Here is a 25642-nt window from a genome sequence, read left to right on the forward strand (position 1 = left end):
CCCATGAGATAGAGTCCCTCCCTGAGCCTAGAGACCTCCTTCCCCACCAGCTCTGGGGTACAACCATGCTTAGCTTTTTAAAATGGGTGCTGGGAATCTGAATTCCCTAATGCTCGCACAAGTGCTTGAACAAATGCTCTTAACCACTGAGCCGTCGCCCCAGTCCACCAACTCCACCCAATGGCATCTTTCCCAACTAAGTCTGTAAAAGTCCACTTTGTTCCTATAAGTGCTTAGAGTTCCAGTCTGTGTCCATGTTATCCATCCGGTCCCCCACATGATGAAGATTTCAGCTGTGTAAAGGTTAAGCTTGGTTTTTCCTCTCAGCACCATGCTCCCAGAAATAAGACTCAGATTCAAAATGTATTTACAAATACTTTGGCCATATACCTAGGCTCTTCTCTGACTAGATCATAACTAAAACAACCCAATTATCTTAACCTACATTCCACCACGTGGCTGGTTACCTGTGCTCAGGTACCATGGGTCCATCCTCACGTCTTTCTGGGCAGATCTTACTCTTTCCCAGAATCCTTTCTGCCTCCTGGATGTCCCACCTTCTATTTCCTGCCTAAGCAAAAGGCCATATAGACTTTTTAACTGACAGGTGACACAAGATGTTCTGTCTACATAGCTGTGTCTCCCTTAACCTGCTGCTGTGATTAGTATGGCTGCCATGTTTCTACGTGTTTCTCGAGTTTGACTATGAAATGGCTGGGGCTGAGGGGCTTCCTAGACTGTGTGGAACAGAACCAAATGACCTTCCCGGAGAGCCATGCAGTTAATGTGACCCCCACATCGCCCCCATACCATGTCGGTCACTTGATAAGGTCTCCCTGTGTGACTGCCTGGAAGTCCCAGATGCTCATCCAGTGGGAAGCCCGAGTGGTTCGTCGGGTAGTCCTCAAGGCCGATGCTCTTACTCTGTGCCATGCCTGGTGCTGGGCCTTAGCCATCACTCCTAGCAGGCTGACTGTGGGGTGTAGTGGTTCCTTGAGGTCTCAGTTTCCTAGAGTTCAGACCATCTTTTCCTTTCACTTTGGGAAACCAGATGCTTTTGGGAAGCATCTGCAGAAGAAACAAAGCCAAATATGTCAACAAAGACACTGTCCCTGCCAGACAACAAGTGAGCCAGGGCTTCCGGCAGCCGAGATGAAAGGGCTTGAGATCCAGCCAGCCATCCCTGGCACTGAGTGCTGTCCAGAGCACTTAAATGAAGTGCTCCCCGTTGCTCAGGGCAACCAGGAGGAGAAGTGCAATGACCCAGGTGGCTGGAAGCTCAGCTGGGTAGGAGATGCCAATCACTCCTGTTGGAATCCTAAGCCCACAAAGCAGGACCTGACACACAGGTCACACTATTGAGCACTTGCTGTATACCAGGCCTTGTGCTAAAGACAGGGAAAGGCACACGGGGACCCCACACATACCAATCCTCCCCTGTACCCTGCCTGTGTCTGATGGATGTTTGAATGGTTAGTTTTAGTTTCTATCTCACAGTTGAAGCAGATGGGGGAGGGAGGGTGCAAGAAAAAAGGCACTTGGAACAGTGGTCCTCATCCAGGCTACTTCCTGTTTCCAAAGCCAGAGAGGGTCAGAGGGCTCAAGAGTTGTATGAGAAAGAATCCGAGTCCTCTCTCAGTAAGAGAGTTCCCAGAGGGACATGAGGAAGGGTCACGTGGTACTTCCTCTCCCAGTGCACGAAAGACTAAGAGAGTCCGGCCTGGCTGCTGAGCTTGTCCTGCCCCAGATCAGCTTCTCCTGTCTGCTTCTGTCCAGACAGAGGGAACGTTCAGGTGGCTCCTACCAGGACAAACAGATGTCCTCCAACAGATGATTAACAGAACCAAGCCCTGAGGTGGACCGGCTTCAAGGCAATACACCAGAGTAGTTGGGTCTGCTCACTCACCTGGCAGCCCTGAGCTGGGACAGGCTTCTCGCTCCTTCCAGATTTTGCACACCTTGAACACTGTCCTGAGAGGATCAGTCTCCGCAGGGAGCATGCTTGGCCCTCATGGAGCCTGTGTGCACGAAGGGAGGAGACAGAGGTGGGGTCAAGTGGTTTGTGGAGCTGTCATGGCAGGACTTAGGACTGTCCCCGCTTGCTTGCTATTAGTGTGATCAACAGGCTGATCAAAAACATCTTGAGGAGGAGAGGGTTCATTTCATCTTACAGCTTACAGTCCATCACTGAAGGAAATCAGGGCAGGAGCTCAAGGCCAGAACCTCTAGGCTAGGACTGAAACAGAGGCCATGGAAGAGTGCTGCTTACTGGCTTACTTTTCCTGGCTTGCTTGCCCTGCTTTTTCTTTCTTTTTTTTCTTTTTTTCTTTTTTTTTGTTTTTGTTTTTGTTTTTTGTTTTGTTTGTTTGTTTGTTTTGTTTTGTTTTTTCGAGACAGGGTTTCTGGCTGTCCTGGAACTCACTCTGTAGACCAGGCTGGCCTCGAACTCAGAAATCCGCCTGCCTCTGCCTCCCAAGTGCTGGGATTAAAGGCGTGTGCCACCACCACCCAGCTGCCCTGCTTTTTTATATAGCCCCAGGACCCACCTGCTCCAGGTTAGCCCTATCCACAGGGGGTGGAGTCCTCCCATATCAATCATTAATCAGGAAAAAAAGGAACCCCACAGACCAATCTGATGGAGGCATTCCTCCCCCCCCCCCATCAGTTGAGGCTTGCTCTTTCTAGATTAACCATTGCTTGTGTCCAGAGACAAAATACTGACCAGAATACTGGCTAAGAGCATCCTGGTAGGAAGAGGGTTCGCTCAGAACTGTTGGTCAGAGTCCTCCACAGGGGGAGATTTGGAGCAGAGTCATGAAGGTCTGAGTGACCGAAATGACAAAGGGAGGGGACAGGTCCCAAGAGGGCCTCAGCCTGTGGTGCTGAGCCCCTTGAAGGCGACTGTAGGCCTTGAACCCTGGGAGAGCCAGTGTGACAAGCACAGGGCCCAGAACTCATCATCCTATGGGCCTCAAAGAGTCGCCAACATCAGCAAAGGAAGAGCAGATGATTATCTTCCCCCTCCCCCACCCCCGCTCTGTCTGTGGTTGGATTTCTCAGTCACTGAAGCTAGGGTTCTAATGCCAAGCTGTCCATCATCCATTGGCTGTGCCAAGTTCAGCTCCTCGAGAGAGCTTAGCCTGGGGTCCTTGATGGAGGCACCTGCATCTAGCATAGGGGAAGGGGGTGTCAATGAATATGAATGAGAATATGGGTAGGTAGTGATGGACTGATAAACACAGGGCTGGGTTTGTAGCTCAGTGGGTAGAGCCTATTGCGCTCACAAAGCTGTTACACTGTGATACACTGTATTAATGCTGCAACACCACACAGCCTAGGCATGGCAGTACTCACCTGAAATCCCAGCACTCAGGAGTTGGAGACGGGAGAACCAGAAGTTCAAGGTCATCTTTGGCTACACAGAAACTCTGACGGACACCTGGGCTGCCTGAGATCCTGTCTCAAAGAATAATTGAAAAGGGGAAAAAACATTTAAAAAGAAAAGAAAGAAAGACCAAGATGCCTTAGCTATATAAAATTTCAATAATTTCTGTTCACCTCATGCTATGTGTGTTGCCTCCGGTATCTATATCCGCAACCTAAAACGATCCAAAAGTTGCTATTTTAAAAGTAGTTATAAATGAGACAGATTGTCGGTTTCTTCCCATTCTTGCCAGGTTGGATGAGGTCTCCCCCTAGCAACTGTCTGACAACTGAAAACCACTCACTGCACCGCATCCCCACTCACTGCACCCCATCCCCACTCACTGCACCCCATCCCCACTCACTGCACCCCATCCCCACTCACTGCACCCCATCCCCACTCACTGCACCCCATCCCCACTCACTGCACCCCATCCCCACTCACTGCACCCCATCCCCACTCACTGCACCCCATCCCCACTCACTGCACCCCATCCCTACACACTGCACCCCATCCCCATTCACTGCACCCTATCCCCACTCACTGCACCCCATCCCCACTCACTGCACCCCATCCCCACTCACTGCACCCCACCCCCACTCACTGTACCCCATCCCCACTCACTGCACCCCATCCCCACTCACTGCACCCCATCCCTACACACTGTACCCCATCCCTACTCACTGCACTCCATCCCTACTCACTGCACTCCATCCCTACTCTCAGTACCCCATCCCCACTCACTGCACCCCATCCCCACTCTCAGTACCCCATCCCCACTCACTGCACCCCATCCCCACTCACTGCACCCCATCCCTACTCACTGCACCCCATCCCCACTCTCAGTACCCCATCCCCACTCACTGCACCCCATCCCCACTCACTGCACCCCATCCCCACTCACTGTACCCCATCCCAGTCCCCTCTTAATTATCCACTGATCATCTGTCACTGCCCACCGTGTCTCTCCCAGTTTACCTTCTCCACTATCTCCTTGTATTGGGATAGGAAATCCAGGACAGCAAGGATTTGACAGTGTCACTCATTGATAGTGCCCAGAACCTAGAGCAAGTTGGCACTCCCAAGGTGTGGAATGAGTGAGTGAATAAATGAATGAGTGAATGACTTACTAGAGAACTGAGACAAGATCTCATGTAACCTAGGCTGGCCTTGAACTCACAATGTAGCCAGGAAGGACCTTGAACTTCCAATCCTCCCACTTCCACCGCACAGGACTTGACTTGTGTTATACAGTGCTGGGGACGGAGCCCAGGGACAGGAACTTTGTGCATGCTAGGCATGCACTCTGCATTACTCCTTAATTTTTTTAAAGAGAAAAATAATCCTAAATTCTTCTGAATTTGTCTTAAAAAAGAGCATGACCTTTCCAGACCATCCTTGTCTGTGCCCTGAGCAGACCCCACTCTAGTCTCTAACAGTCCTGTGGGGTCCTCATGTAGCCAGCAGCCATCTTACCATATACGGCAGGCATGGGACATTCATGTCACAGAAGGTTCTATTGGATCTGCCACTCTAGAGATCCTAGAGTCTCAGAGGACTCTCTCTCTCCAGACCAACCAAGTGCCAGGGTGTCTACTACCCCCAGACACGAGAAAACCATCCCCGTCACCAGTGTAAAAGGAACCTCATGAGGTCTCTTCTCAAATGTTCTTCTGGAGCTGAGAATAGAGCTGAGCAACAAAGCAAGAGTTTAGTTATACAGGAGACACGGGTCCACCCTCAGCACCACAGAAGGGGGAGAGGAGAAAAAGAAGTAAAAATGCCCCCCTAGAAGCAGAACCGGGGGTGCTGGAGAGACGGCTCAGCAGTTAAGTTCACCTGTGGCTCTTGCACAGAACTCTGAGCAGCTGCATCAGGTACCTCTAACTCCACTTCCCTGGGATCCGACGCCCTCCTCTGGCCTCCGCAGACACCTACTCTCGGGGCACACACACACACACACACACACACACACACACACACTAAACAAAGTCTTTTCTAAAAGTTACTATTCAGAAAAAAGGTGAGATTGTTAACAAATGGAGATCTAAAACTGGGCGTGGTGTCACACACTTTGAATCCCAGCACTCAGGAGGCAGAGGCTGAGGGAATCTCTGAGTTTGAGACAGACAACCTGGTCTACACAGTGAGTTCCAGGACAGCCAGGGCTGTATAGAGAGACCCTGTCTTAAAAGGGGGCAGGAAATGAAGACCCAGGCATGAAAGTCTATTAGAAGAAGAAATAAAGGCTTCAGAGGAGAACAGAGATGGTTTGTTTATAGCGGTGCTAAGTGGGTAGGAGAACCGGAGGTCCTCCGACATAGGACTTGATATCTGCGATGAAAAATTTAAATGCCCTCTCTGCTGAAGCTCTTGTGATATTTTCCAGAAGTGCTGAATGACAGGGTCTCTGCTAAGCAGGAGTTGTTTAAGTCACTGGGAATCTAAGGGAAATACCTGGACCCTTATGGAGCTGCTGTGTATGCTACCCTGTCCCCAGGAGCAGTCCTTCAGTGACCTGGGGGTCAAGTGCAAAGGGTCTCGACACGAGGAAATCATCCAGCGGCAGAAAAAGGCCTTGTCGGAACTCCGAACACGAATCCGAGAACTGGAAAAGGCTAACTTCTCCAGTAAGTTCTCTGCCCCCCTTGTCCCAGCTCGGGGGGACCCAGAGCCTGGTGTGCACATTGGAGATTGGCTGGTTGGCCAAGATACCCCACCATCTAATAATCAGGACATTATAACACAGTGATGGGTCAAGTGCAGGCCCTGACAGTATATAAACAGGACATAAAGACTCACTACTGTCTTCTTATTTCCCTGTCACCTTGTCGTGGTCTAACTACACTGAGGATGCAGTAGGGAGGTCCTCTTAGAGCACCCCATTCAAAAGGACTGCAGCTGGCTCAAAATGGGCAGCTGATGGCTGAGAAAGACACTGGGTGCTGGGGTGTCCTGGTAAATGTGTCATTGTCACCTCTATGGCTGGAAGGCCTCTGGTGATGTTCACTATGGAGGCCTCTGCAATGATGGCCAAAGCCTCACACTCACTGTGTGGCCTTGGGCAGGTCACTTAACCTCTCTGGGCCTTAGTTTTCTCACCACTATCCCTGGGAGGTTGTGAGGATCAGAACGGTCCCATGGTAAGTGTCCTGTAAACCGTAGCTACAGCGATGATGTGAGATGCTGTCTGCCTGAGAATGCGTTATATCTTTTATAGATCATAAGGACCATGTGAGTGAATCATTCCTAGAGCTCAAGACCCTCCGGATGGAAAAAAATGTCCAGAAAATATTATTAGACGCAAAGCCTGATTTGACAACTTTCACAAGAGTAGAGATCCGACCGGTAATCAAAAATCACTTATCTTTGAAGTGACTGACAGGAGAGGGTGGGCATTAGGGCTGGCGTGAGCTGAGCCTTGAGACAGTGTGCCAGAGGTTCGAGGCCAGGACCTCCCTGATAAGCAGGTGTCTGTCCACACGCACCGGCCAGCGAGTCAGTGGATACTGGCACCGACAGCGGCCTTCCATCTGCACAGTGCAGTATGCCGTTGCTTTGAGTCGCTTTGAGTTGGGGCCAGGTCGGTCACTGAAGTGCACAGGGCCCCTTCTTCTCCTGTGAGACCTTATATCCTACAGAAAAAGAGCATATACCAGGAGTTTGCCAAAGCCTGTAAACTGAAAGATGAAAACACACACAAGTGTACGAGCCCTGAGGTGAGAGGGCCAGAGGCGAGCCCTGTGAGGAAGCCCAGCCTGAGTGCTGAGTGTCCCCCACCTGAAAGGACAGCCAGCTGTGGCGACACACACCTGTAATCCCAGGCCTGAGGGGTGGAGGCAGGGGGATCGGGAGTGCAGGTCTTCACTACATGGCAATTTTTAGGCCTGCAGGGGCTACTTACGACCCTCAACAAAGACAACAGAAACCAAGATAACTTTACAAATGCTTCCCCCAGTGCCTGACTCAGAGTTCAGGCTGAATGACAGGTAGCTGTGGCTTCTATATAACGCTACCCTAGGGAAAAGTGGGACTTCATGCCAAGATTCTCAGGACTGACTGATGGTGACATGGAAGGTGACCTTGTAACCTAATGGATGTGAGACCAAGTGTTTGATAGACTGAGGTCAGTGTCAGTCACAGGGCTCCCTGGCTACCTGCTGGTTCACACGGCTGGGAATAAAGCACACAGGAGCTTCTAGAAGGAACAAGCAAGTTATCCTATCTGAACCAATGTCCTGTCTAATAATCTTTCTGGACATTTACCGTCCTTGGAGAGGAAGGTCTTTGAAATGAACTGGTTTTCTTACTAAAACCATACACCTGTTCTCCAGGGTTGGGTGTGGCCGGACAGTCTCCAGATGGGAGGTCAGCTGGATCTCATGGCCTGGCTCTGCTTCCCAGACTGGTCTTCCCTTTGTGTGATGACCCACCCACACCCACACCCCACCCCACCCCACATCACCGACACCACATCCCACCCCACCATTGCTGACACACAGCAGGGAACCTCCCAACCCTCCATCCTTCAAAGTTGGAAGCAAGTAAAATTATAAGGGGAGTCGGGCGTTGAGCTGAGCCTTCACCTTGCAGCAGCTGGCCTGTAGATTTCCAGTGTCCTTGTTTTACAGATGAAGAAGTAGGGCTTCAGACGCTAAGCACCTCATCCAAGGTCACAGAGATAAGGAAGGAGTGAGCCTGTACTCCGTCCCTGGCTGTCTTCCTCTAGCACCCTGCCAGGATAAAAAGGGGAATCCTGGAGAGGGTGGCAGAGGACTCTGGTCAACTTACTGTTATTTTCAGAGACCCTTTTGTCAGAACCAGGGAGACGGCTCAGTGGGTAGAAACACTTGCTCTTCAAACATGAGGACCTGAGTTCAAATCTCCAGTATTCATGGAAAAAGCAGGGTGTGGCCTCACACCCACCTCTAAGCCCATAAGAGATGGAGACGGAGAATCACCAGGGCTTGCTGGTTGCCAGCCCAGCCCCAGGTTCAGTGGGGGATCCTGTCTCAAGGGAATGAGGCAAAATGTGACAGGATAGGACTGCTGACCTCCTCTGGCCACCACATGGGTTACACACACCTGTAAATACACATGTACATCATCCATGTGTACACACATGTACACACACAACACATGCATGTGCACCACACACATGCACACACACACACAAACACACACACACAAACACACACATACCTTTTCTTGTCTCAATGTATAACTGTGTCCGCTCTTACCAATCGGTTATTCTCAAAGGTTTCTGGTTTTATGGTCAGGGTTTTTAGTTCTGCTTTAGCCTTCAGGGGGTCACAGAGCAGCACCTGAAGATGCCGAGGGCCAACCAAGATGCCCACAATGCACCTACTGAGGACGAAAGTCCACCTGGGTCCTGACGAGGTATATTACGGTCACCCATGCTTCTCTGTTTTCTGCTTCGACTGATTGCTGTTCCCGGCTTTCTGTCAGAGGCCAACTGGCTGGTGCAGGACGTAACAAGTGCACAGCTGAAAGGCTGGGCCTGCATCGTCTCGGGAAATGCTCCAGGCAGCCTCCCTGACCCAGAGAACATCTGGCCACATTTTCTGAAGAACTCCATTTCTACTGTGCGAAAATGAGTTTCTTCTAACAAAAGGAGAACATGTTGTTCCTGTGTAGCATTCATTTGTTCATTCCTCGGGCACATCTCGGGCCACCATGTGACCAGTCCCACGCTAGGAGTGGAGTATACAGGCAGCAACAAGGTCCCCGTCTCCATGGACCTCGTCGCTTGGCACAGGGCCTCTCAATATCAGCACATTAATATTTGGTGTCAGCGGCTGGGATACCTTAATTGGTAAAGTCATTGCCACATAACCATGACGGCTTCAGACTGATTCCCCAGAACCCACATTCAAAAAAGGGGGAGGAGCAAGCATGACGATGACCACACATCTCTAATCCCAGCTCTTTTGAGGCAGAGACAGATGGATCTCTGCCATTTCCAGGCCAGCCTGGTCTACCTAGTGAGTCCAGACCAGCCAGAGGTACACAGTGAAACCCTGTCTCAAAAAAAAAAGAAAGAAAGAAAGAAAGAAAGAAAGAAAGAAAGAAAGAAAGAAAGTGTGTGTAGTGTGCACTTGTACGCCCCATGCTGGGGAAGTAAAGAGAAGGATTTCTGGGGATCAGCAAGCGTCTCAAGACCTGGTGAGAGACACTGCCGAAAGAAAAAGAAGGAAGACAGAGAGCTCCTAAACAATGGCACCTAAGGTTGGCCTTTGACACCCCCCTCCACACACACAGAATATTTGGGCTCAGGTGACTCCCGGCCACTTTGATTGGGGACTGTCTTGTTCAGTGGCACCCTCAGCATCCTCCCTTCAGAAGCCAATAGCACTTGCGCTCTTCAGAGAGCAGATACATCACTGAACAGCCTGGGAGTGGGGGGAGTGCCAACGTAGCCCAGCTGAGAGATCGTGTTCTAGAAGGAAGACATCAGAGGAGGAGTGGCAGATAAACAACGGAGAGTTCAGACTAGGTGGTCAGGAACAGAGAGGAGAAACCCACGGAACGCATCATCGTCCATGGTCACACAGGGTCCCAGCTTCCCCGTGGCCCGACAACAGAGGGCCGAGAGAGCTAGCTGTTCATTTCTCTTTTATTTCAGCCTCAGAACGGCCCTTTCAACTCGGCCTCCACCTTGGCCATGGAGAAGTCCGTGAAGACAGATGCTGCAGAAGCCCTGGACCTCAGTGAGAAGCTGGTGTGTGGACGCGGCGTCCCCTCCCCTTCCCCTCCTTTCTGCCCAGCACTGACCGCTAACCACAGGATCCTTTACTGTCAGCCTCTAAGCCATATTGACTTGTTCTAATAACTCGGCAAGACCCGGCTGCTACCCAGCACGGGTCAGGAACCAGCATACAAGCCCAATTCCCGGGAAGTTCCTTCGTTGGAATGAGTATTAATTTCTGTTGTCATTTTCCATTCATTCTGGAAAGGACCTATCGTACATGGCTGTGGGGGTGGGGATGGGGGTGGGGGTAGGAGGGGGGCTGAAAAGCCCAACGGCAGTCACTTCCAGCACACTCGTTTGCTTCCCACGGCTGCAAAGAATGAGCTAGACTCAGACACCGGCATCCCGATGGCCACGTGCAGCCCCCAACGCTGCTCTTACCAACAAACCCATGTCCTTGCAGTACACGGACATGGTCAAGACGCTCGGCAGCCTGATGAACATAAAGGACATGTCCGGCCACACGTCCCTGAAGCACCTCTCACCCAAAGAGCGGGAGAAGGTCAACCACCTCCGACAGAAGGACCTGGACCTGGTGTTTGATAAGATCACTCAGCTCAAGACCCGGCTTCAGAGGAAAGAGGAGCTTCTGAAGGGATATGAGCGGGAACTGGAGCAGCTCAGGTACCACCCCCACCCCCTGGCTAAGCTTGGACAGCTGCTGGGCTGGGACTGGACAGAGGGCTTGATGCAGATTAAGTGAAACCACCTGATGGGAGACATGGCCTCCTGGAGGGAGGCTGTCCAGGAGAAAACACCAACTGGAGGACCATGTCTCTCTAGCCTGTCTGTTCTCAACATGCAGGCTACACCTATTAGGACCTTGACTTGTGAGGTGGGACGCGGGTCAGACAGTAGAGCACTTGCCTAGCAGGCACGAAGCCCTGGGTCCCATCCCCAGCAGTGCATAGGAGTTGGCCAGGCCATTCATATCTATAATCCCAGCACTCACTGAAGGATCACAGGTTCAAGGTCATCCTTGACTTCATAGTAAGTTCCAAACCAGCCTGGGCAACATCCAGCCCTGTCTCAAAATAACAAAAGACTGGGTATGATTTGATAGATAGAAGCACATGTCTCACAAGTGTTAGGAGCTGAGTCTGAATCCAGAGACAGGCAGTAGTAGGTGCATCCGTAATTACAGTGCATCCGTAATTCCAGTGCATCCGTAATTCCAGTGCTCCTATGGGTAGATGGGGGGCAGAGACAGAAGGATTCACTGTTCTGACACACAAGGCAGAGAAACAACAGAGATCTCGCCTGAAACAAGGTGAAAGGCAAGGACGCATCCCTGAGGGTGTCCTCTGGCCTCCACACAAGCGCGCTTACATTCGCACAAACAAACGAGGGCACACACACAGACACAGACACACACACAAGCACTTGTGTGACTTTGAGGGTCCATCATTTCCCCCAGTCTTGCAGGGCCCCACCCACACCCTTGGAGCACCAGGAAAGGCCAGCAACACTTCTGAACTACCCAATGCTGGGCGCGTTTAATGTGTTCTGCCCTCTGCTCCCCGAGTCTCTGTCACCGTCTCATAAGTCAAGCCCATAGGGAAGCATCTAGAGAGGTTGGGGTCTTGAAAAGTGAATGGGGACGGTGAGGGGGCAAGGGACTCTGTCTCTCCGTGCACCCAGGCATAGCAAAGTGTCCGTTCAGATGTACCAGACGCAGGTAGCAAAGCTGGAGGATGATGTCCACAAAGAGGCCGAGGAAAAGGCCCTGCTGAAAGAGGCCCTGGAGCGCACAGAGCAGCAGCTGAGCCAGGAAAAGAGACTCAACAGGGCCTTCAAGCAGCAGAAGGTGAGCCGCTTGGCCCCTTAGGTGGGACAACTGGGCAGTGGTGGCGCATGCCTTTAGTCCCAGCACTTGGGAGGCAGAGACAGGAAGATCGCTATGAGTTCCAGGCCAGCCAGAGATATGTAGAGAGACCCTGTTTCAAAAAAAAAAAAAAAATGATATGTGAGTCCCAGGAGGAACCCTCTCCCCAAATGCAGGCAGTGGCAGAGTAGCTTCTGTGACCAGCAGACCTAGTCAGGCTCAGAACTCTACCACCTGCTTCGAGATCTTAAACATGCTCTTAAGTCAGTGAAGCCCAGTGTCCATCTTATTGCTTGTAATCACATCTGCTTATTTCCTCGTCTGTCCACGTGTGGGCACGCATGTGCTCTACAACATGCGTGTGGAGGTCAGAGGACAATTTTCAGGAATCAGTTCTTCCGCCATGTGGTTTTGGGGATCGAACCCAGGTTGTCGGGCTTGGCAGTAGGCGCCGTAACCCACTGAGCCATCTCGGCAGCCCCTGCCCCACCCAAGACAATACAGACCTCAGGCTCCGACCAGGCTGATGAGGAAATGAATGGATACCGCCATCTCTTCATGGCCCTCCATAGGTCAGGCCCAGGGCTTGGCCTGTGCTACACAGATGTGGTCATTTACTAATAATGCCTTAAAGAGGCCTGCCTGTTGCAGACCATAATCCTGACATTTTTTTAACAGATGAGGAAACGGAGCCTGAGTGGGTTGAGAGACCTGGGCTTAGGGACGTAGCTCATTTGATCCAATGCGTGCCTGGCATGCGCAAAGCCCTGGGTGAGATCACCAGCACTGCATAAACTGTGTGTGTTGCTGCATGCCTGTGAGCCCAGCGCTCAGGAGGTAAAAAGAGGAAGGCTAAGAGTTCATAGCCAGGTCTGGGGACCCCCTGAGCCACATGAGATGAGCCCAGTGAAACAGAGCTGAGAGGTTTGCCTAGGTTCACACAGTAGCTAGTGAACCGGGCTGCATCACAGCCCCAGGTGTCTCTCCCCTGATTCCTGGGCTGGTCCCAAGGATCCCCTTGTAATTATTATCTCTTTTGACTTTGGGGCTTCGTGTTTATGTATGCACACATGTATGTGTGTGCCCGTGAGTGCTTGCATGTATGTGACTCTTAGTGCCTGAGTGTTCAGATACGCAGGACAGGGGACACGTTTGAATATGTATTTGCATAACTGTGACAGTGTGTCCGTGTTTGCAAAGGCACATCTGTGACTCCGTGTGTGTGAGTGTGTGAGTGTGTGTGTGTGTGTGTGTGTGTGTGTGTGTGTGTGTTTGAGCTCTGAGGAGCACAGCTATAAAAAAAGGATGCCCCTCCCCATCCAGGAAGCACCACTGGGGGAGGGTCGGTCATTGTAGAAGCCCATCTTAACCTCAGCAATGAAAGAGTCCTCAAACATGGCTGCTTACACCCATCCCTCTGAATTAAACATCACAAGCCACCACATATGTGTGCCATGGGCTACCTCAGGCAGAAACGGGGTGTGGGGAAGGGGGGGGGGCACTTTTGCACTGAGCCATCACACCAAGGACAGCTAAGCAGATAGGTGATTGGACTTGCCAGGGCACTCACTTTTTCCCAAGGTGCCCTCTGGGATTTGTCAGCCCAAGTCCCCAAGAACAGACACAAAACCATAGAACAGGACCTCAGAGGGCCCCCAGCAGCCTATTGTGTGTGCTGGCTAAAAGTGTAGGACCTGAGGATTTGCATAATCAATGTCACATGCATTATTCACGAGCTGCCTCATTCATACACAATGCAGCCGGCCAGCCTGTTGGCACCAGATGACATCCTGCACAGGCGTGGGGGTGTGGGAGGGGGTGACCCCAAAACAGCCCAGTTTGCCTGCAGCAGGGGGTCCTGGCAGAGCGAGGGCTGGGGCCTTGCAGATCCCCAGGCTTTACAGTATGGAGAGATAGATGGCGCCGCAGCATGGCCACCCTGCGCTGATAGATGTCACGCTCCACTAAGGCTCACACGTGTATGTCTGCTGACTGGGTGAGCTTACGCCACACTGCACCTGCTGCTGCGTTCCATGGCTTGCACAGGGCTCATCCAGGGCCGACAGGCTCAGAGAAGAGCTGAGACTGACAAAGGGTCGCAATGCCTGGCAGCCCACCAGCAGAAGCAACGGAGCTCCCACCAAGCCCTCCACTCCACAGTCCCTGTAACTTCTCCACTCTAGGCCCCTCCCACCTCCATTACCATGGTGGTGAGGGTCTCGGTCCAGGGCTGTGGCTTTCACACGAGGCCTGTAACTCTCCATACTGTCAGAAACCCCTGTTTTCTAGGGAAAAGGAAATTGTAAATCATCTGTCTATTCTAGGAGTGTATTTCCATTTTTTTAAAAAGTGGGGTGGGGGGGTGTTGGGTGGAATGTGGCAGTACGCGCCCTTCATCCATCACTCGGGAGCCAGAGGCAGATTCATCTCTGAGAGTTTGAGGCCATCCTGGTCTATAAAAGTAAAAGCCTGATTTCAAAGGAAGGGACCTTAAAGGAAAATTTTTATGTTTATCTATTTTTTTTTTATCAAGGAGGCTTAACAGTTTTTCAAAGTTTCCTCTGTAATATTGTAAAGATGGACTGGTTGAGGCCCTGGGCAGGGATGTTTCCCATCTGAGACTTTTGAACCATTCTCCTTTACAACAGACAGACAGACAGACAGACAGACAGACACACACACACACACACACACACACACACACACACATTAATGTAGTTTTAATGTTTGAGTGCCTCTTCACAATACAGAACTTTCCAGAATCAAAAGCCATGCCTCCAAGCTAACACTCTTGTTTCTTTCCTTGCCTTTTCATCGGTGTGTAGGGCTCACACGCACACAGCACGGGGTCGTGTGAGGACGCCCTCATGCATGTGTATGTTAACATCATGCGCCCACCCACCCATGCCTGTACACCCTTGTGTCAACCCCTCGAACCCCTTTGGTCCCCTAGACATTTTTGCTTCTACTCTCAAGTCATAGGTACATACACGATTTTATAATCTATGTCTGCAGAAAACCTAGGAAGCACACATGAGGGAGAACATTCACTATTTGTCTTCCCAACAAGGCCTTACCTCTCGGTACACCACTAGCACCTTCAGTTGTGTGGTCAAAAGCAAGGTCAAAAGCAAGGAAACTCTCAGTGTTGGACACACACACAGAGCCTGGGACTTCAGGGCTCTTTGTTCATGGGACCAAAGGACCATGACAGTGCTGTGCTCAGCCCTGTCCAGTTTCCACATTCCTAGAAAAAGCACCTCTCTAAGAATTAAGAGGTCGGCTTTAGAGTCAAACAGTAGGGTTTGTGCCCATCTCTGACCCTTAATAGGTGGCACCCTTGGCTTCTCAACAATGTCAGTGACAAACAGGACCCACTTTGCAGGATAGTGGAGGAGGGGTACATTTCAAATGATGGCAGCACTCCCAAAACTCAGTGCTATTGGAGAAAGGCAACTCCAGGCAGTCGGGGCTGGCCCTGGGTCTCTTTCAGAGGGTCTCTTTCAGATCACTGGTGCCTCCCCCACACACACACACACACACAGCCAAGAGCCCAGCAAAACCCCCCCCAGGCTGTTTCCTGCTCACACGAAGCTGGCAGCTCTTTTGTCCAGCATTCTTTTCTAGTTGGTGAATGCAGCTGGGGCTGCAGCCAAGAAAGAGCAGATACTTTCCGTGAATGGCTCAGATGGGAATTTCCAATAGAAAGCTTTTAAACACTCGGGAGCTGCCCTCGGAGAAGCCTGGGAGCCCTTTCCCGGGGCTTCATCAGGGCTGGAAGTGTGAGAACAGCTGTTATCAGTGGCTTCTTCAGCCAGGGGAGCAAACCTCACCCCCTTCCAGGCTCCAGCCTGTCAAATCCCTGCCCAGAGGTTTGGCCGCTGCTTTCAGGAGTGGTCTCAGCTAGGCTGGAACCCCCAACCCCTCCTATGCCATTGACTTAAATCCCTTGTCTTGGGGATGAGAATAAAAACAGCCTGGCCCATAGGGTTCAGTTCAACAGGAGCAAGGATGGACAGACACCCTGTGATGCCTTTGGCCATCACTGACATCCTTATTCTGTTTAACTCGCTGTTTTCTAAGATTGCCTTGGGCCCAGTGCTGTCTGGCTCTTCTTCACCTCTGTCCCACTGTGGCCAAAGAGCAGAAACCAGTAGACAATGGGCAGACGAGATTGGCTCCCTGGGTAAAGGCACTTGCTGCCAAGCTTTAGCTGCATAAGTTCAATTCCCAGGACCCATATAGAAGAAGGAAGAAGAGAATGGATTGTCCTCTGTCCTCCACATGAGCTCATGGTTCCCACAGACAATAAATAAATAAATGTAATAAGCAATGTTTTAAAGAAGTCACCAGCTATGTCAGGTGGGAATGGACAGGGAGCCACAGGGACGGAAGGCTGAAGAAATAAATACAGGGCGAGTGGTATAGTGAATGAATGAAAAGTGTAGAGAAAACGGGTTCCAGCCTCCGTCAGGCCGCTTCTGAAACGTGGGGCAATGAACCGTAGTATCTCCCAGAAGCCCCCATAGCTATGCCCCAGACTGGAACAGATAAGGGTGGACTAAACCCTCTCTCCCTCACCTGGCTTCTTCACTCAGGATCGAGTAGAGGATCAGGAGCAGAGAAACACATCCTTCAGCTGCCCCTTCAAAGATAATGAGAAGCAGGTAGGAAGAGGCCAGATCAATCAGGCAAAGTAGCCTGTTCCTGCAAGGGTGAGAGCTGTGGACAATGAATAGCACCCCATGCTGCCCAGGGACACTGGTAACCCCTCCCTGCCATCCCTCTCAGCCTCACCCTGCCCGCTGCCTCCTGGCACTTTGGACAAAGGACCTAGGAGACAGGCACATATGTCTCTAACTCAGGGTTCCAGAGCGAAGGAAGTCCCGGGGCACTTTTGGCCGGTGAAATGAAACATCTCAGACACTAAATGGTTTAGAATTTGGAGAAAAGATAAAAGGGAGGGAGTGGGGAACCCCAAGACTTCTTTCCTAAAGATGGAGTACATGGGTCAGTGAATGGAGGCCAAAATTCCTGACTATAGCAGTTTTCATCCCCCACATGTGGGAGACGTTCATCTGACTTGGGACCGCCTGGCACCCTGGCACTCTGTTGGAAACAGAGATCCAACTTGGTCCCCGGTTCACCGAGTCCTCCAAATACAGTGCACGAGCTGTGCCCAGTGTTCTCAGAACAGGGATCATCCAGAGCATTTCCCCAGGGGGACCTCATGTGACAGGATGTGCCACATCCCCAGGAGCAGCCTTGGTGGAAAGCAGCACAGCGTGCCCACTGAGTCACACCTGTGGGCAGATCTCCATGTCCTCACACCCTGCGAGTCCAGCTCCCTGATTCTGCCTCCCTTCAGGGCTCAGCTATCCACCACACTTGGCCTTCATTCACAAATGGAGCCCTGAGCAGCGCTCCTCAGAGTCCTTGGGTCCCATGAAAGAGATTACTTGGCACTCCCAGCCCCGTGTTAACCAGAGTAGCTTCACTTCATGTATCTTCTATGCCGGCATACTCATAGGATTTGGATTGGATTGGGTAAAGGAGTTTGCTGCTGGGCTGGGAGGGTTGGGGGGGGGGAGACAGGGAAAGAGGAAGGTAAACAAAGGCCTGGGGCTGCAGGTCAGTGGTAGAGCCCCTGCCTAGCATGTGAAAAACCCTGGGTTCCATCCCCAGGACTTAAAAAAAAGTTTAAGGGAGGTTTTTAATCTCTGCATTATAATACCTAAGACTCCAGATGATACAAGCCTAGTCCCTCTAAACCAGGTTTGCAACGTGTGTGTGTGTGTGTGTGTGTGTGTGTGTGTGTGTGTGTGTGTGTACACGCACCCTCAGAAGTCCGAGAAAGGTGGGCATGGAATATTGGGACATTCTGGGGTTGGAGTTACAGACTGTTGGTCATAAGCCTCCAGTGTGGTGGATGCTGGGAACTGAGCTCCAGTGCTTTGAAGAGCAGAGTCCTCCTCCTCCTCCTCCTCCTCCTCCCAGCCATCTCTCCAGCCCCGAGATAAACAGTGAACAGCTGCAAGCTCCAGGCCTTCTAAGTACAAAATACCCAGAGGGCAACTGTCAGCTAAATTCAGGCCTCAAAGAGTTCCGGGGACAGTTGTTTTGAGAGGTTGGAAGAGACTGGGGAACATTCACTCTCTTTTTCCCAGGAGACTGCTTCCCTCCATCCCTCCATCCCTCCCTTCCTCCCCCCATCTCTCCCTCCTTCCTTCCCTTCGTGGGTATCAGGGAGAGCCAGGTGGGGTTGCCAGCAGGAGGGAAAAGTGAAATCGGACACTCAGGTACATCTGAATTTCGTGGGGGTTTGTTGTTCCTCCTTGTTGGAGGATGGAACCTACGGCCCCTTGCCTCCTGGGAAATCACTCTGCTACTGAGCCACGCCCTCTGCCTTTTGAATTTCAGATAAACAACATAGTAATTTAGTCTAAGTATGTCCCAAATATTGGATGGAAATACATTTTCATAGAGATGTGCTCTCATTATGAAGTTTGAATGGACTTGGGCACCGTTTCCCTGGCAGCCCACCAATGAGTATTGACAGAAAACCAGTTTTGGTGCCAAGGGGGGAGGTCCAGAAGCAGCTGTCAGGAACAGCTGCCCACAGATGGGCCCGCACTGGCCCTGGCAAGCGGCTCATCGGTCTGAGCTCTCAGTGGTGGTGTGTGTGTGTTTGTTTGTTTGTTTTTGTTTAAGTTTTACTTTTCAAGTAACATCTCAGTATGCTGGATTTCTAGTTTCTGTGAGAAACTTGGGAGACAAGAACACAAGACCCACAGTCCATGAACCACCACCTCCCAGACCCCTGAGGAAGGACTCAGGCTCCTGGTTCAGAGCTCACCGGATGTACCCTCCTTTTCTTACACCCAGAGCTCTGAAGGCATGAGTTTCTGTAACACATAGGTTTTCAGAGCAGCCCCTCGGTTTCCCTGCTGACTTCTAAACAGTAGGCTGCAGCTCCGTCTGTCACCCTGGTACCCTCTATACTTCTGAAGGGTCTTTCTTCTGGGAACTACCCCTACGGTGTAGGGTCTGGAAGACAGTGGGGTCAACAGTTCTGAATAGAACAGCATGCCAGACTGGGGTGTGGGTGGCTTCCTGACAGGCAATACCTGAGGAGCAGGGTAGCAACTGTGGTTTCCTTATACCTGTACAGTGGGGACACCTACACCTTCTGCCCTCCCATACTGCAAGGCCCTCCTGCCAGCAGAAGCCATTTTGCCTTCTGAGAGAGCCTTCAGCCTGCCAGTCTCCTAGTTAGACTCCAAACCTGACCGACAAAGCAGTAGCCTTTGAACCCCAAAAACAGCATCTCCTCCTACTGCAAGCCTATATGTCACTCCCTGCCCCACCCCCAAAAGAGCCCAACCTTCCAAATAAGTGAATCTTACATAGAAAAGAACCCACCCCTCTTGGGCGCAGAAGGCAGCACAGGTCTAAACTAAATGTTGTCGCTATCCTTTCTGTGTTAGAGACGCTTGTTTGTAGAGACGATCAAGAGCAAGATGCAGAACTCAAGCCTCCAGGTGAGCCAGAGAGAGGGGAAACAGGGTGCTAGCACTTCCTCACACCTGCTGGGAACCATGCATTTGGTAGCATGGCATGACAGTTCATTCACTTCCAGGGCAAGGGTCATCCTAGCCAGAGGAGGGGCCTGGGGATCAGAGACTGTGAGTCTCCAGCCCCACAGTTAATGGGGAGACGTACATGGAGCCCAGCACAGGTAGGAGATATTGGGTGTTCCTCACTGTCTGTCAGGATGTACAATTACCACAGTTCCGGTAAGCATTTCTCTCATATTCTGAGGGAACATCACCTAAAATACTCTTTTCTTAAGAGCTGAGAATCAAGACTATGTATGACATTTTAAACATACTGAAGCATCACAGCTGTGATCCAGCCCTTCCTGGAATTGCCCCAATCCACACTCTGCTTTTCTGAAAGCAGGGGCGAGCTTGTGGAAGCCTGGGGCTAGATGCACTTCCTCTGCACGAGAGAAAGGAGATAAATCTGTCAGTATTTGTGGGGCACAGATGAAGGAGGTACAGTGCCCAGCACCCTCAGTAGCCTGAGGAGCTTCCGTGCGGCTTCAGGGATCACGACTCAGGCTAAACCAGGACTCATGGCATCAGTGACGAAACGCATTTCGGGACAGGCCAGTTTATAAAGCAGAGTTGGAGGTTTTAGATTTTACTCACGATATTTTCATACAGACTTTAGCACGAGGGCTGGGAGAAACAGGTGCTCAGAAGAACATCAGACATAGCCAAGTGCCTGCATCTCCTCAAGGAGAGTTATGACTCCTCCCTATGGTTTATGATAGGCATACATAAGATTTGGGGTGGGGTTTGAGTTGACAGTTTTATCTCGGGGTGGTCCCTAAGAGACAATGAGAAGAAGGATTCCAGTTGATAAGGGGAAAGGATAAGGATAAGGAGGAGGGCAGGATATTCTGCTGTTAATAGAATTGTTTTCTTTGAGAGTCTCCGGCAGTGTCTGGGGCAAGCATGAGACCCTACGCAGGGTCAAACACACTCGGGCTTTGAACTATACACGAAAGGACGTGCTAGAATTCTTACATCTCAGCTGGTAAGAGGCTTCAGACCCCGGGATGAGATTTTCTCATCCCCATCAGATCCTCAGAACTTCCATCTTCTTATTGTACCTTGGGTCCATGAAAGATACATTATTCTGAAACAACTCAATTATCATTGGAAAAAAAAAAAACAGACATTCCATAGAAGGAACTTTTTCTTTTTTTTGAGACAGGGTCTCACCACATAACCTCTGCTGGCTTAGAACTCACTATGTGTATACCAGGTTAGCCTTGAATTTACAGAGATCCACCTGCCTCTGTCTCCCTAGGAGAGGCATGCGTCACCACGCTTGGTCAATCAAGAATATTGTTTTGTTGTTATTTTTTTGAGACAGGGTTTCTCTGTGTAGCTCTGGCTGTCCTGGAACTCACTCTGTAGAACAGGCTGGCCTCCAACTCAGAAATCCGCCTGCCTCTGCCTCCCAAGTGCTGGGATTAAAGGCGTGCGCCACCACCGCCCGACACAATCAAGAATATTTTTAAAGATCAAAAGTCTCTACCTTAACATCTTTTTCCCCTAAACTAAACAGAGGTGGATATTGGGAAAGCAGAGTACCCTGGGTTTGGGCCCCTTAGATCTGAGATCTTTCCCTGCTCTAAAGTATTACTATGAAGAGGCTTGTCATTCATCCATAAACAGGAGGGAGATGCAGCTAGGTTTTGTCTAAGAACGGCCTCAGGTTGTAAGGGGACAGAGATATCTAGAGGGTCCGGGTGTGCTGGGAACGTGAAGTCTCTCTGACATGAAGATCCTGGGATGTCAGGTGTCCTCTGGGCTTCAGAGAAGGGGGCAAAGCACACTTCTTCTGGGAATGCAGTGGTTCCATTTCCATCCATCAAGGCATCAATACAAAGTTTGGGGTCTAGGACAACATGGCGCAGACAGCCTTGTTCCAGACTTCTTGCAAATTGTTGCTGGGTCCCCTCCTTAGAATGCCTGGAATCCTGGAAGAGATAGAGTCAGCATGCCCCAGAAAGGGACAGAGGCAGTGAAGTCTCCTCTAGGCTTGCCCACTCATGGGTTCCTCATTGGAAGTGCCTCTTCTTATCAGGGCCCCACGGCCTTGGTCTTCTGCCCTCCAAAAAAAATGCCACAGGCCGGTTTTCTTTCCCTTGGTGCCAGCAGTCTTTGGTCATTGTTTGTGAGATGTATGCCAAAGTGAACATTTTTCTAGTTTCCTATGTCCTAAAAGATCTCCTAAAGGCTTGCTGATTGCCTACTGCTAAACATGAGGTAGGAAGCGTGAGCCACGAGGTTCCACCTCATGTGACAGACATGAGCTGAGAGCCTAGAATATGGCAGGTGACACAGGCATGGGGGTTAATTGTACATCCCTGAAGGGACAATGCCACCTCCAAAGGGGCAGGCATGACTTCTTTATTTGTGAATCTCACACACACACACATATGAGTTTAATATACATGCATGCATGCATGTACACCACACACACACACACATACACATATACAGACACATGCATACATGGACACATGTATCTGCACAGGTTAGGCATCCCTGTTCTAAAGATCTAAAATGCAAACTTCCTTAGCACAGCCAAGTGTATGTATGTGTGTGTTTGCGTGTATATGTGTGTGTGTATACATGCATAATACATATATGTGTACATGGATACCATACACAACATTTTTATATATGTGAGAGGGGTGGGGAAAGACACCCACCATGTTAACCAGGGATAATAATGAATGAAGGAATGACAAGGGAGCTAAACCAGAACACTCATAAAAACACGCCTTCCTGGCTTAGCCTTGGAACCGTTTTGCTGTTAAGCAAACACAGTGCTAATAGTTGCTTTGGTCAAAGTACTCCAAAGGCGAAAGTCAGCAGGCAGAGCTCCAGAGCCTCTTCCAAGGGGGTCCCTCCCAGTCTGTGACAACAGAGGTCTGTGGGGAGACAGCTAAGGCACCCGTGGCTGCTTGGGAATGGGCTGGGCCTTGTGGTTTGCCAGAAAAAGCCAGCCCAATATATAATTTCCACCTTTGCTGTACTGTCGTAGACTGGCTTCTGTCCCTTAGGGTGTGTTCTGTAATCCCAAAGATGTCAAACTGAACTCTGGGTGCTGTCTGTCTGGAGGCCATCTCAGGCTGGGCTGTGCCAGGGCTCCTCCCCTTCCTGTTCATATTAGTGTGTCCAAAGTCTACCTCTTCTTCCTGGATCAATGGCCACAGCTGCCTTCCCTTGTCAAGCCAAATAGATAACAAAAAGTCCCTTCTTCCCACGCTCATGGCAGACATGGGGGTGGCACCACCTGGACCTGGGACTCTATTTTTAATGAGCAGAGCTTTCTGGCTCTGGTGCCACAACAGGTTGGGGCAGGGGACATTTGGGAACCATCTGAAGGTGGCAATTTTACTGAAAATTTCAGAAAAAGAAGCATGAAGGAAAGACCTCTCAGCAGGAAGACAATCTTGGTTGCTGCCTGTTTTCTTCCTCCCTGGCTGTCAGGTCAATAGTGGCTGAGTGGCCTGCCATACTAATCTCAGGCTCTCTTCCCCTGAACAGATTCTGAATGTAGACTCTCAGAACACATTCAAGGGCCGGGGATGGTAGGTAGCACACGTCTGCAACCCCAGATTCGCCATCAGACATGCATGTGGTGCACATGCATGCACGAAAGCAAAACACTCATAAGATCAAATAATAAAAGTACTTAAAACAAACACTTAAGGCTACCATCTGCCACCAGTTTGGGCCTCTCAAGTGCAATTTCAAAGCTGTCCTAAAGCAAACTGTTTACGAGGTGGCTTCTCTACCTCCAGAGACCTGTGAGGTAGTTCTGCATGTTACGGCACTCAGTACCAAGCCTCAGGTCCTGAGTTTAGTCCCCAGGACTCACAAGGTAGAAATAACATCCCTGCAAGTTGTCACCTGACCATAATGCATATCATGTCACATACATACATGCACGTACACACCCAAATAAATAAATAAAATGTATTTTTCAAAAACCTTCCCAGAGGGCTGGAGATATGTCTCAGTAGTTAAGAGCACCGACTGCTCTTCCAGAGGTCCTGAGTTCAATTCCCAGCAACCACATGGTGGCTCACAGCCATCTGTAATGGGATCTGATGCCTTCTTCTGGTGTGTCTGAAGACAGCTGCAGTGTACTCATAGACATAAAATAAATAAATAGTTTAAAACAAAAAACAAACAAAAACCTTCCCAGAATGACTCCATCGGTCTCTGAAAAAGACAGAACCCACAGCTTGGTCTCCATGTGGCAGATGAAGAAAATGGGGTGTATGTTGTGGTGGGGGGGGTGTTGTATAATGACAGTTGAAATTCACCTCATCAACAGGCTCCATCTTGACTTGGGTGTACGTGAATCTTGATGGTTTGAATCAAATATGTGTAGGAGACAGTAGGAAGGAAGCATATACCCTGTTAGACAGAAGCTCAAGGGCTGACGTATGGGCCTCTTGGAAAAACCAAGGAAGAGTACTGGATGCTGTTGACACGCACACACACACACACACACACACACACGCACACACGGGAGCATGTCGTCATGCACACTGTCATCCACCACATCTCTTCAGACCCCCTCTTCCCAGTCGTGACAGGAAGCAAGTGAAAAACCTTGGAGCCCATAAACCCCAAATCCTGGGAGAGATCATCAATCAAGAAGCCCAGCTGTGATCTGGAGCAGCATCAGGCCTGTGGCCACTATGGCGTCCCCTGCTATCTAAGGGAAGAGGACTCAGAGAAGAGTGGGGACATCCTGGAGAGTCTGCCATGTTCTCCTGCCAAGCCATCAGAGCCACAGGACACGCCTCCTCCAGACCTGTCACAGCTCAGAGGGAGAAACACCACTGGAGGTGTAGGAGACTGTGCTCCAGGGAGCAGCTCCTAGCACACAGACCCCAGTGTCAAACATCTGATGTAAACTGAGGAGAAAAGGAAAGCAATCCCATGTGCTGAGAAGGGTGCGTCAGAGCGTGAGGCTCTTCCCTGAGGAGCATGGCAATGACTAAGCATTATACCCTCTGCTCATAGCTACACACACACACACATACACACACACATATATGTATGTACACACACACACACACACACATATATATATATATATATATATATATTACATTTTAGTATATATATTTAGTATATTTAGTATATATATTTAGTATATATATATATTACATTTTAGTTCACAATCAAAAGCTGTACAGGGAGCTGGAATCGGTGATCACCGGTTAAGAGCTTGCACCACTCTGACAGAGGCCTGGGTTTGATTCCCAGCATCCGTGCCAAGCATCTCACAGCTGCCTGTGACACCAGCTCCCAGGGGAACCTGACACCTCTGGCCTCTCCAGGCACCTGCACACGCATGTGCTCATACACATACAGACACGCATGCACACGTAATTAAAAATAAATCTTTTTTGTTGTTGTTGTTAAATTGCATAGGGCATTGGAGGCTCTGACTGCATTAACAAATTGTGTGTATTCTTTTCTATTCACTGAAGGCTGGAGCCAAGAAAGCCACCCTGAAGACAGGCCAAGAGAGAGAGACAAAGAAGGAGACATGCAAGTCTAACCAGAGCCTCTCATTCATTAAACCTGGCGGAAAGAACTAGAAAACACACGATCCTAGGGCTTCACGTGATCCTGAGTCCGTATGACTCTCCAGGAACAGATACTGAGGGACATTTTGTAACCTGTTGAAGATGGATGCTTGGATGCTTTGAATTCTAGATTAATATTTTCCACAGATGTATTTTGGAGTGTGTGAGAAGAAGATTTTTAAGAATTATCTATAAATGTATATATATGCACATATATAAAGAATATGTCTACAACCCAGACTCCTCAGGCTTGTGAATACAGTCGTTCACATGTGGGTTATGATGTACCCAAGCACTGGCTCCTCCAAGGAGCTCCAAAGACACAAAGCTGGAGCCCCAGGCAATGGGGATGTTTGAAGCACTTGGCCACAGTATAATGAGTTTATATCTGAATTTATCATAATAAATTTATAATGTCAA

The 25642-nt window shown here is 50.1% G+C and overlaps 1 protein-coding gene and 2 long non-coding RNA genes across 14 annotated transcripts in view; 1 reads left to right on the forward strand and 2 right to left on the reverse strand.

The window, feature by feature from the left end:
• Fhad1 (forkhead associated phosphopeptide binding domain 1) overlaps window positions 1-25642 on the forward strand; it is a 121472-nt gene extending 95830 nt beyond the window's left edge. For 4 of the 12 annotated variants that reach the window (XM_034503046.2, XM_076933801.1, XM_076933803.1 and 1 more), the window contains 8 exons: window positions 5925-6054; window positions 6645-6772; window positions 10071-10166; window positions 10600-10820; window positions 11838-12003; window positions 16620-16688; window positions 19509-19562; window positions 25124-25642. In XM_034503046.2, the coding sequence (XP_034358937.1) occupies window positions 5925-6054; window positions 6645-6772; window positions 10071-10166; window positions 10600-10820; window positions 11838-12003; window positions 16620-16688; window positions 19509-19562; window positions 25124-25234 (975 nt within the window). In that variant the 3' untranslated portion in view covers window positions 25235-25642. The other 8 variants (XR_013110340.1, XM_076933802.1, XM_076933805.1 and 5 more) reach the window with 8 other exon arrangements.
• On the reverse strand, window positions 928-3643 carry LOC143442297 (uncharacterized). Its single transcript, XR_013110341.1, has 4 exons — window positions 3559-3643; window positions 3355-3456; window positions 1907-2018; window positions 928-1068 (listed from the first exon to the last, which is right to left on the reverse strand). It is a non-coding gene; the product is annotated as an uncharacterized LOC143442297 (long non-coding RNA).
• Window positions 6925-8752, reverse strand: LOC143442298 (uncharacterized). The gene is made up of 3 exons (XR_013110342.1): window positions 8627-8752; window positions 8011-8157; window positions 6925-7059 (listed from the first exon to the last, which is right to left on the reverse strand). It is a non-coding gene; the product is annotated as an uncharacterized LOC143442298 (long non-coding RNA).

Source organism: Arvicanthis niloticus, chromosome 5, assembly GCF_011762505.2.
Source record: "Arvicanthis niloticus isolate mArvNil1 chromosome 5, mArvNil1.pat.X, whole genome shotgun sequence".
NCBI classification, from domain to species: domain Eukaryota; kingdom Metazoa; phylum Chordata; class Mammalia; order Rodentia; family Muridae; genus Arvicanthis; species Arvicanthis niloticus.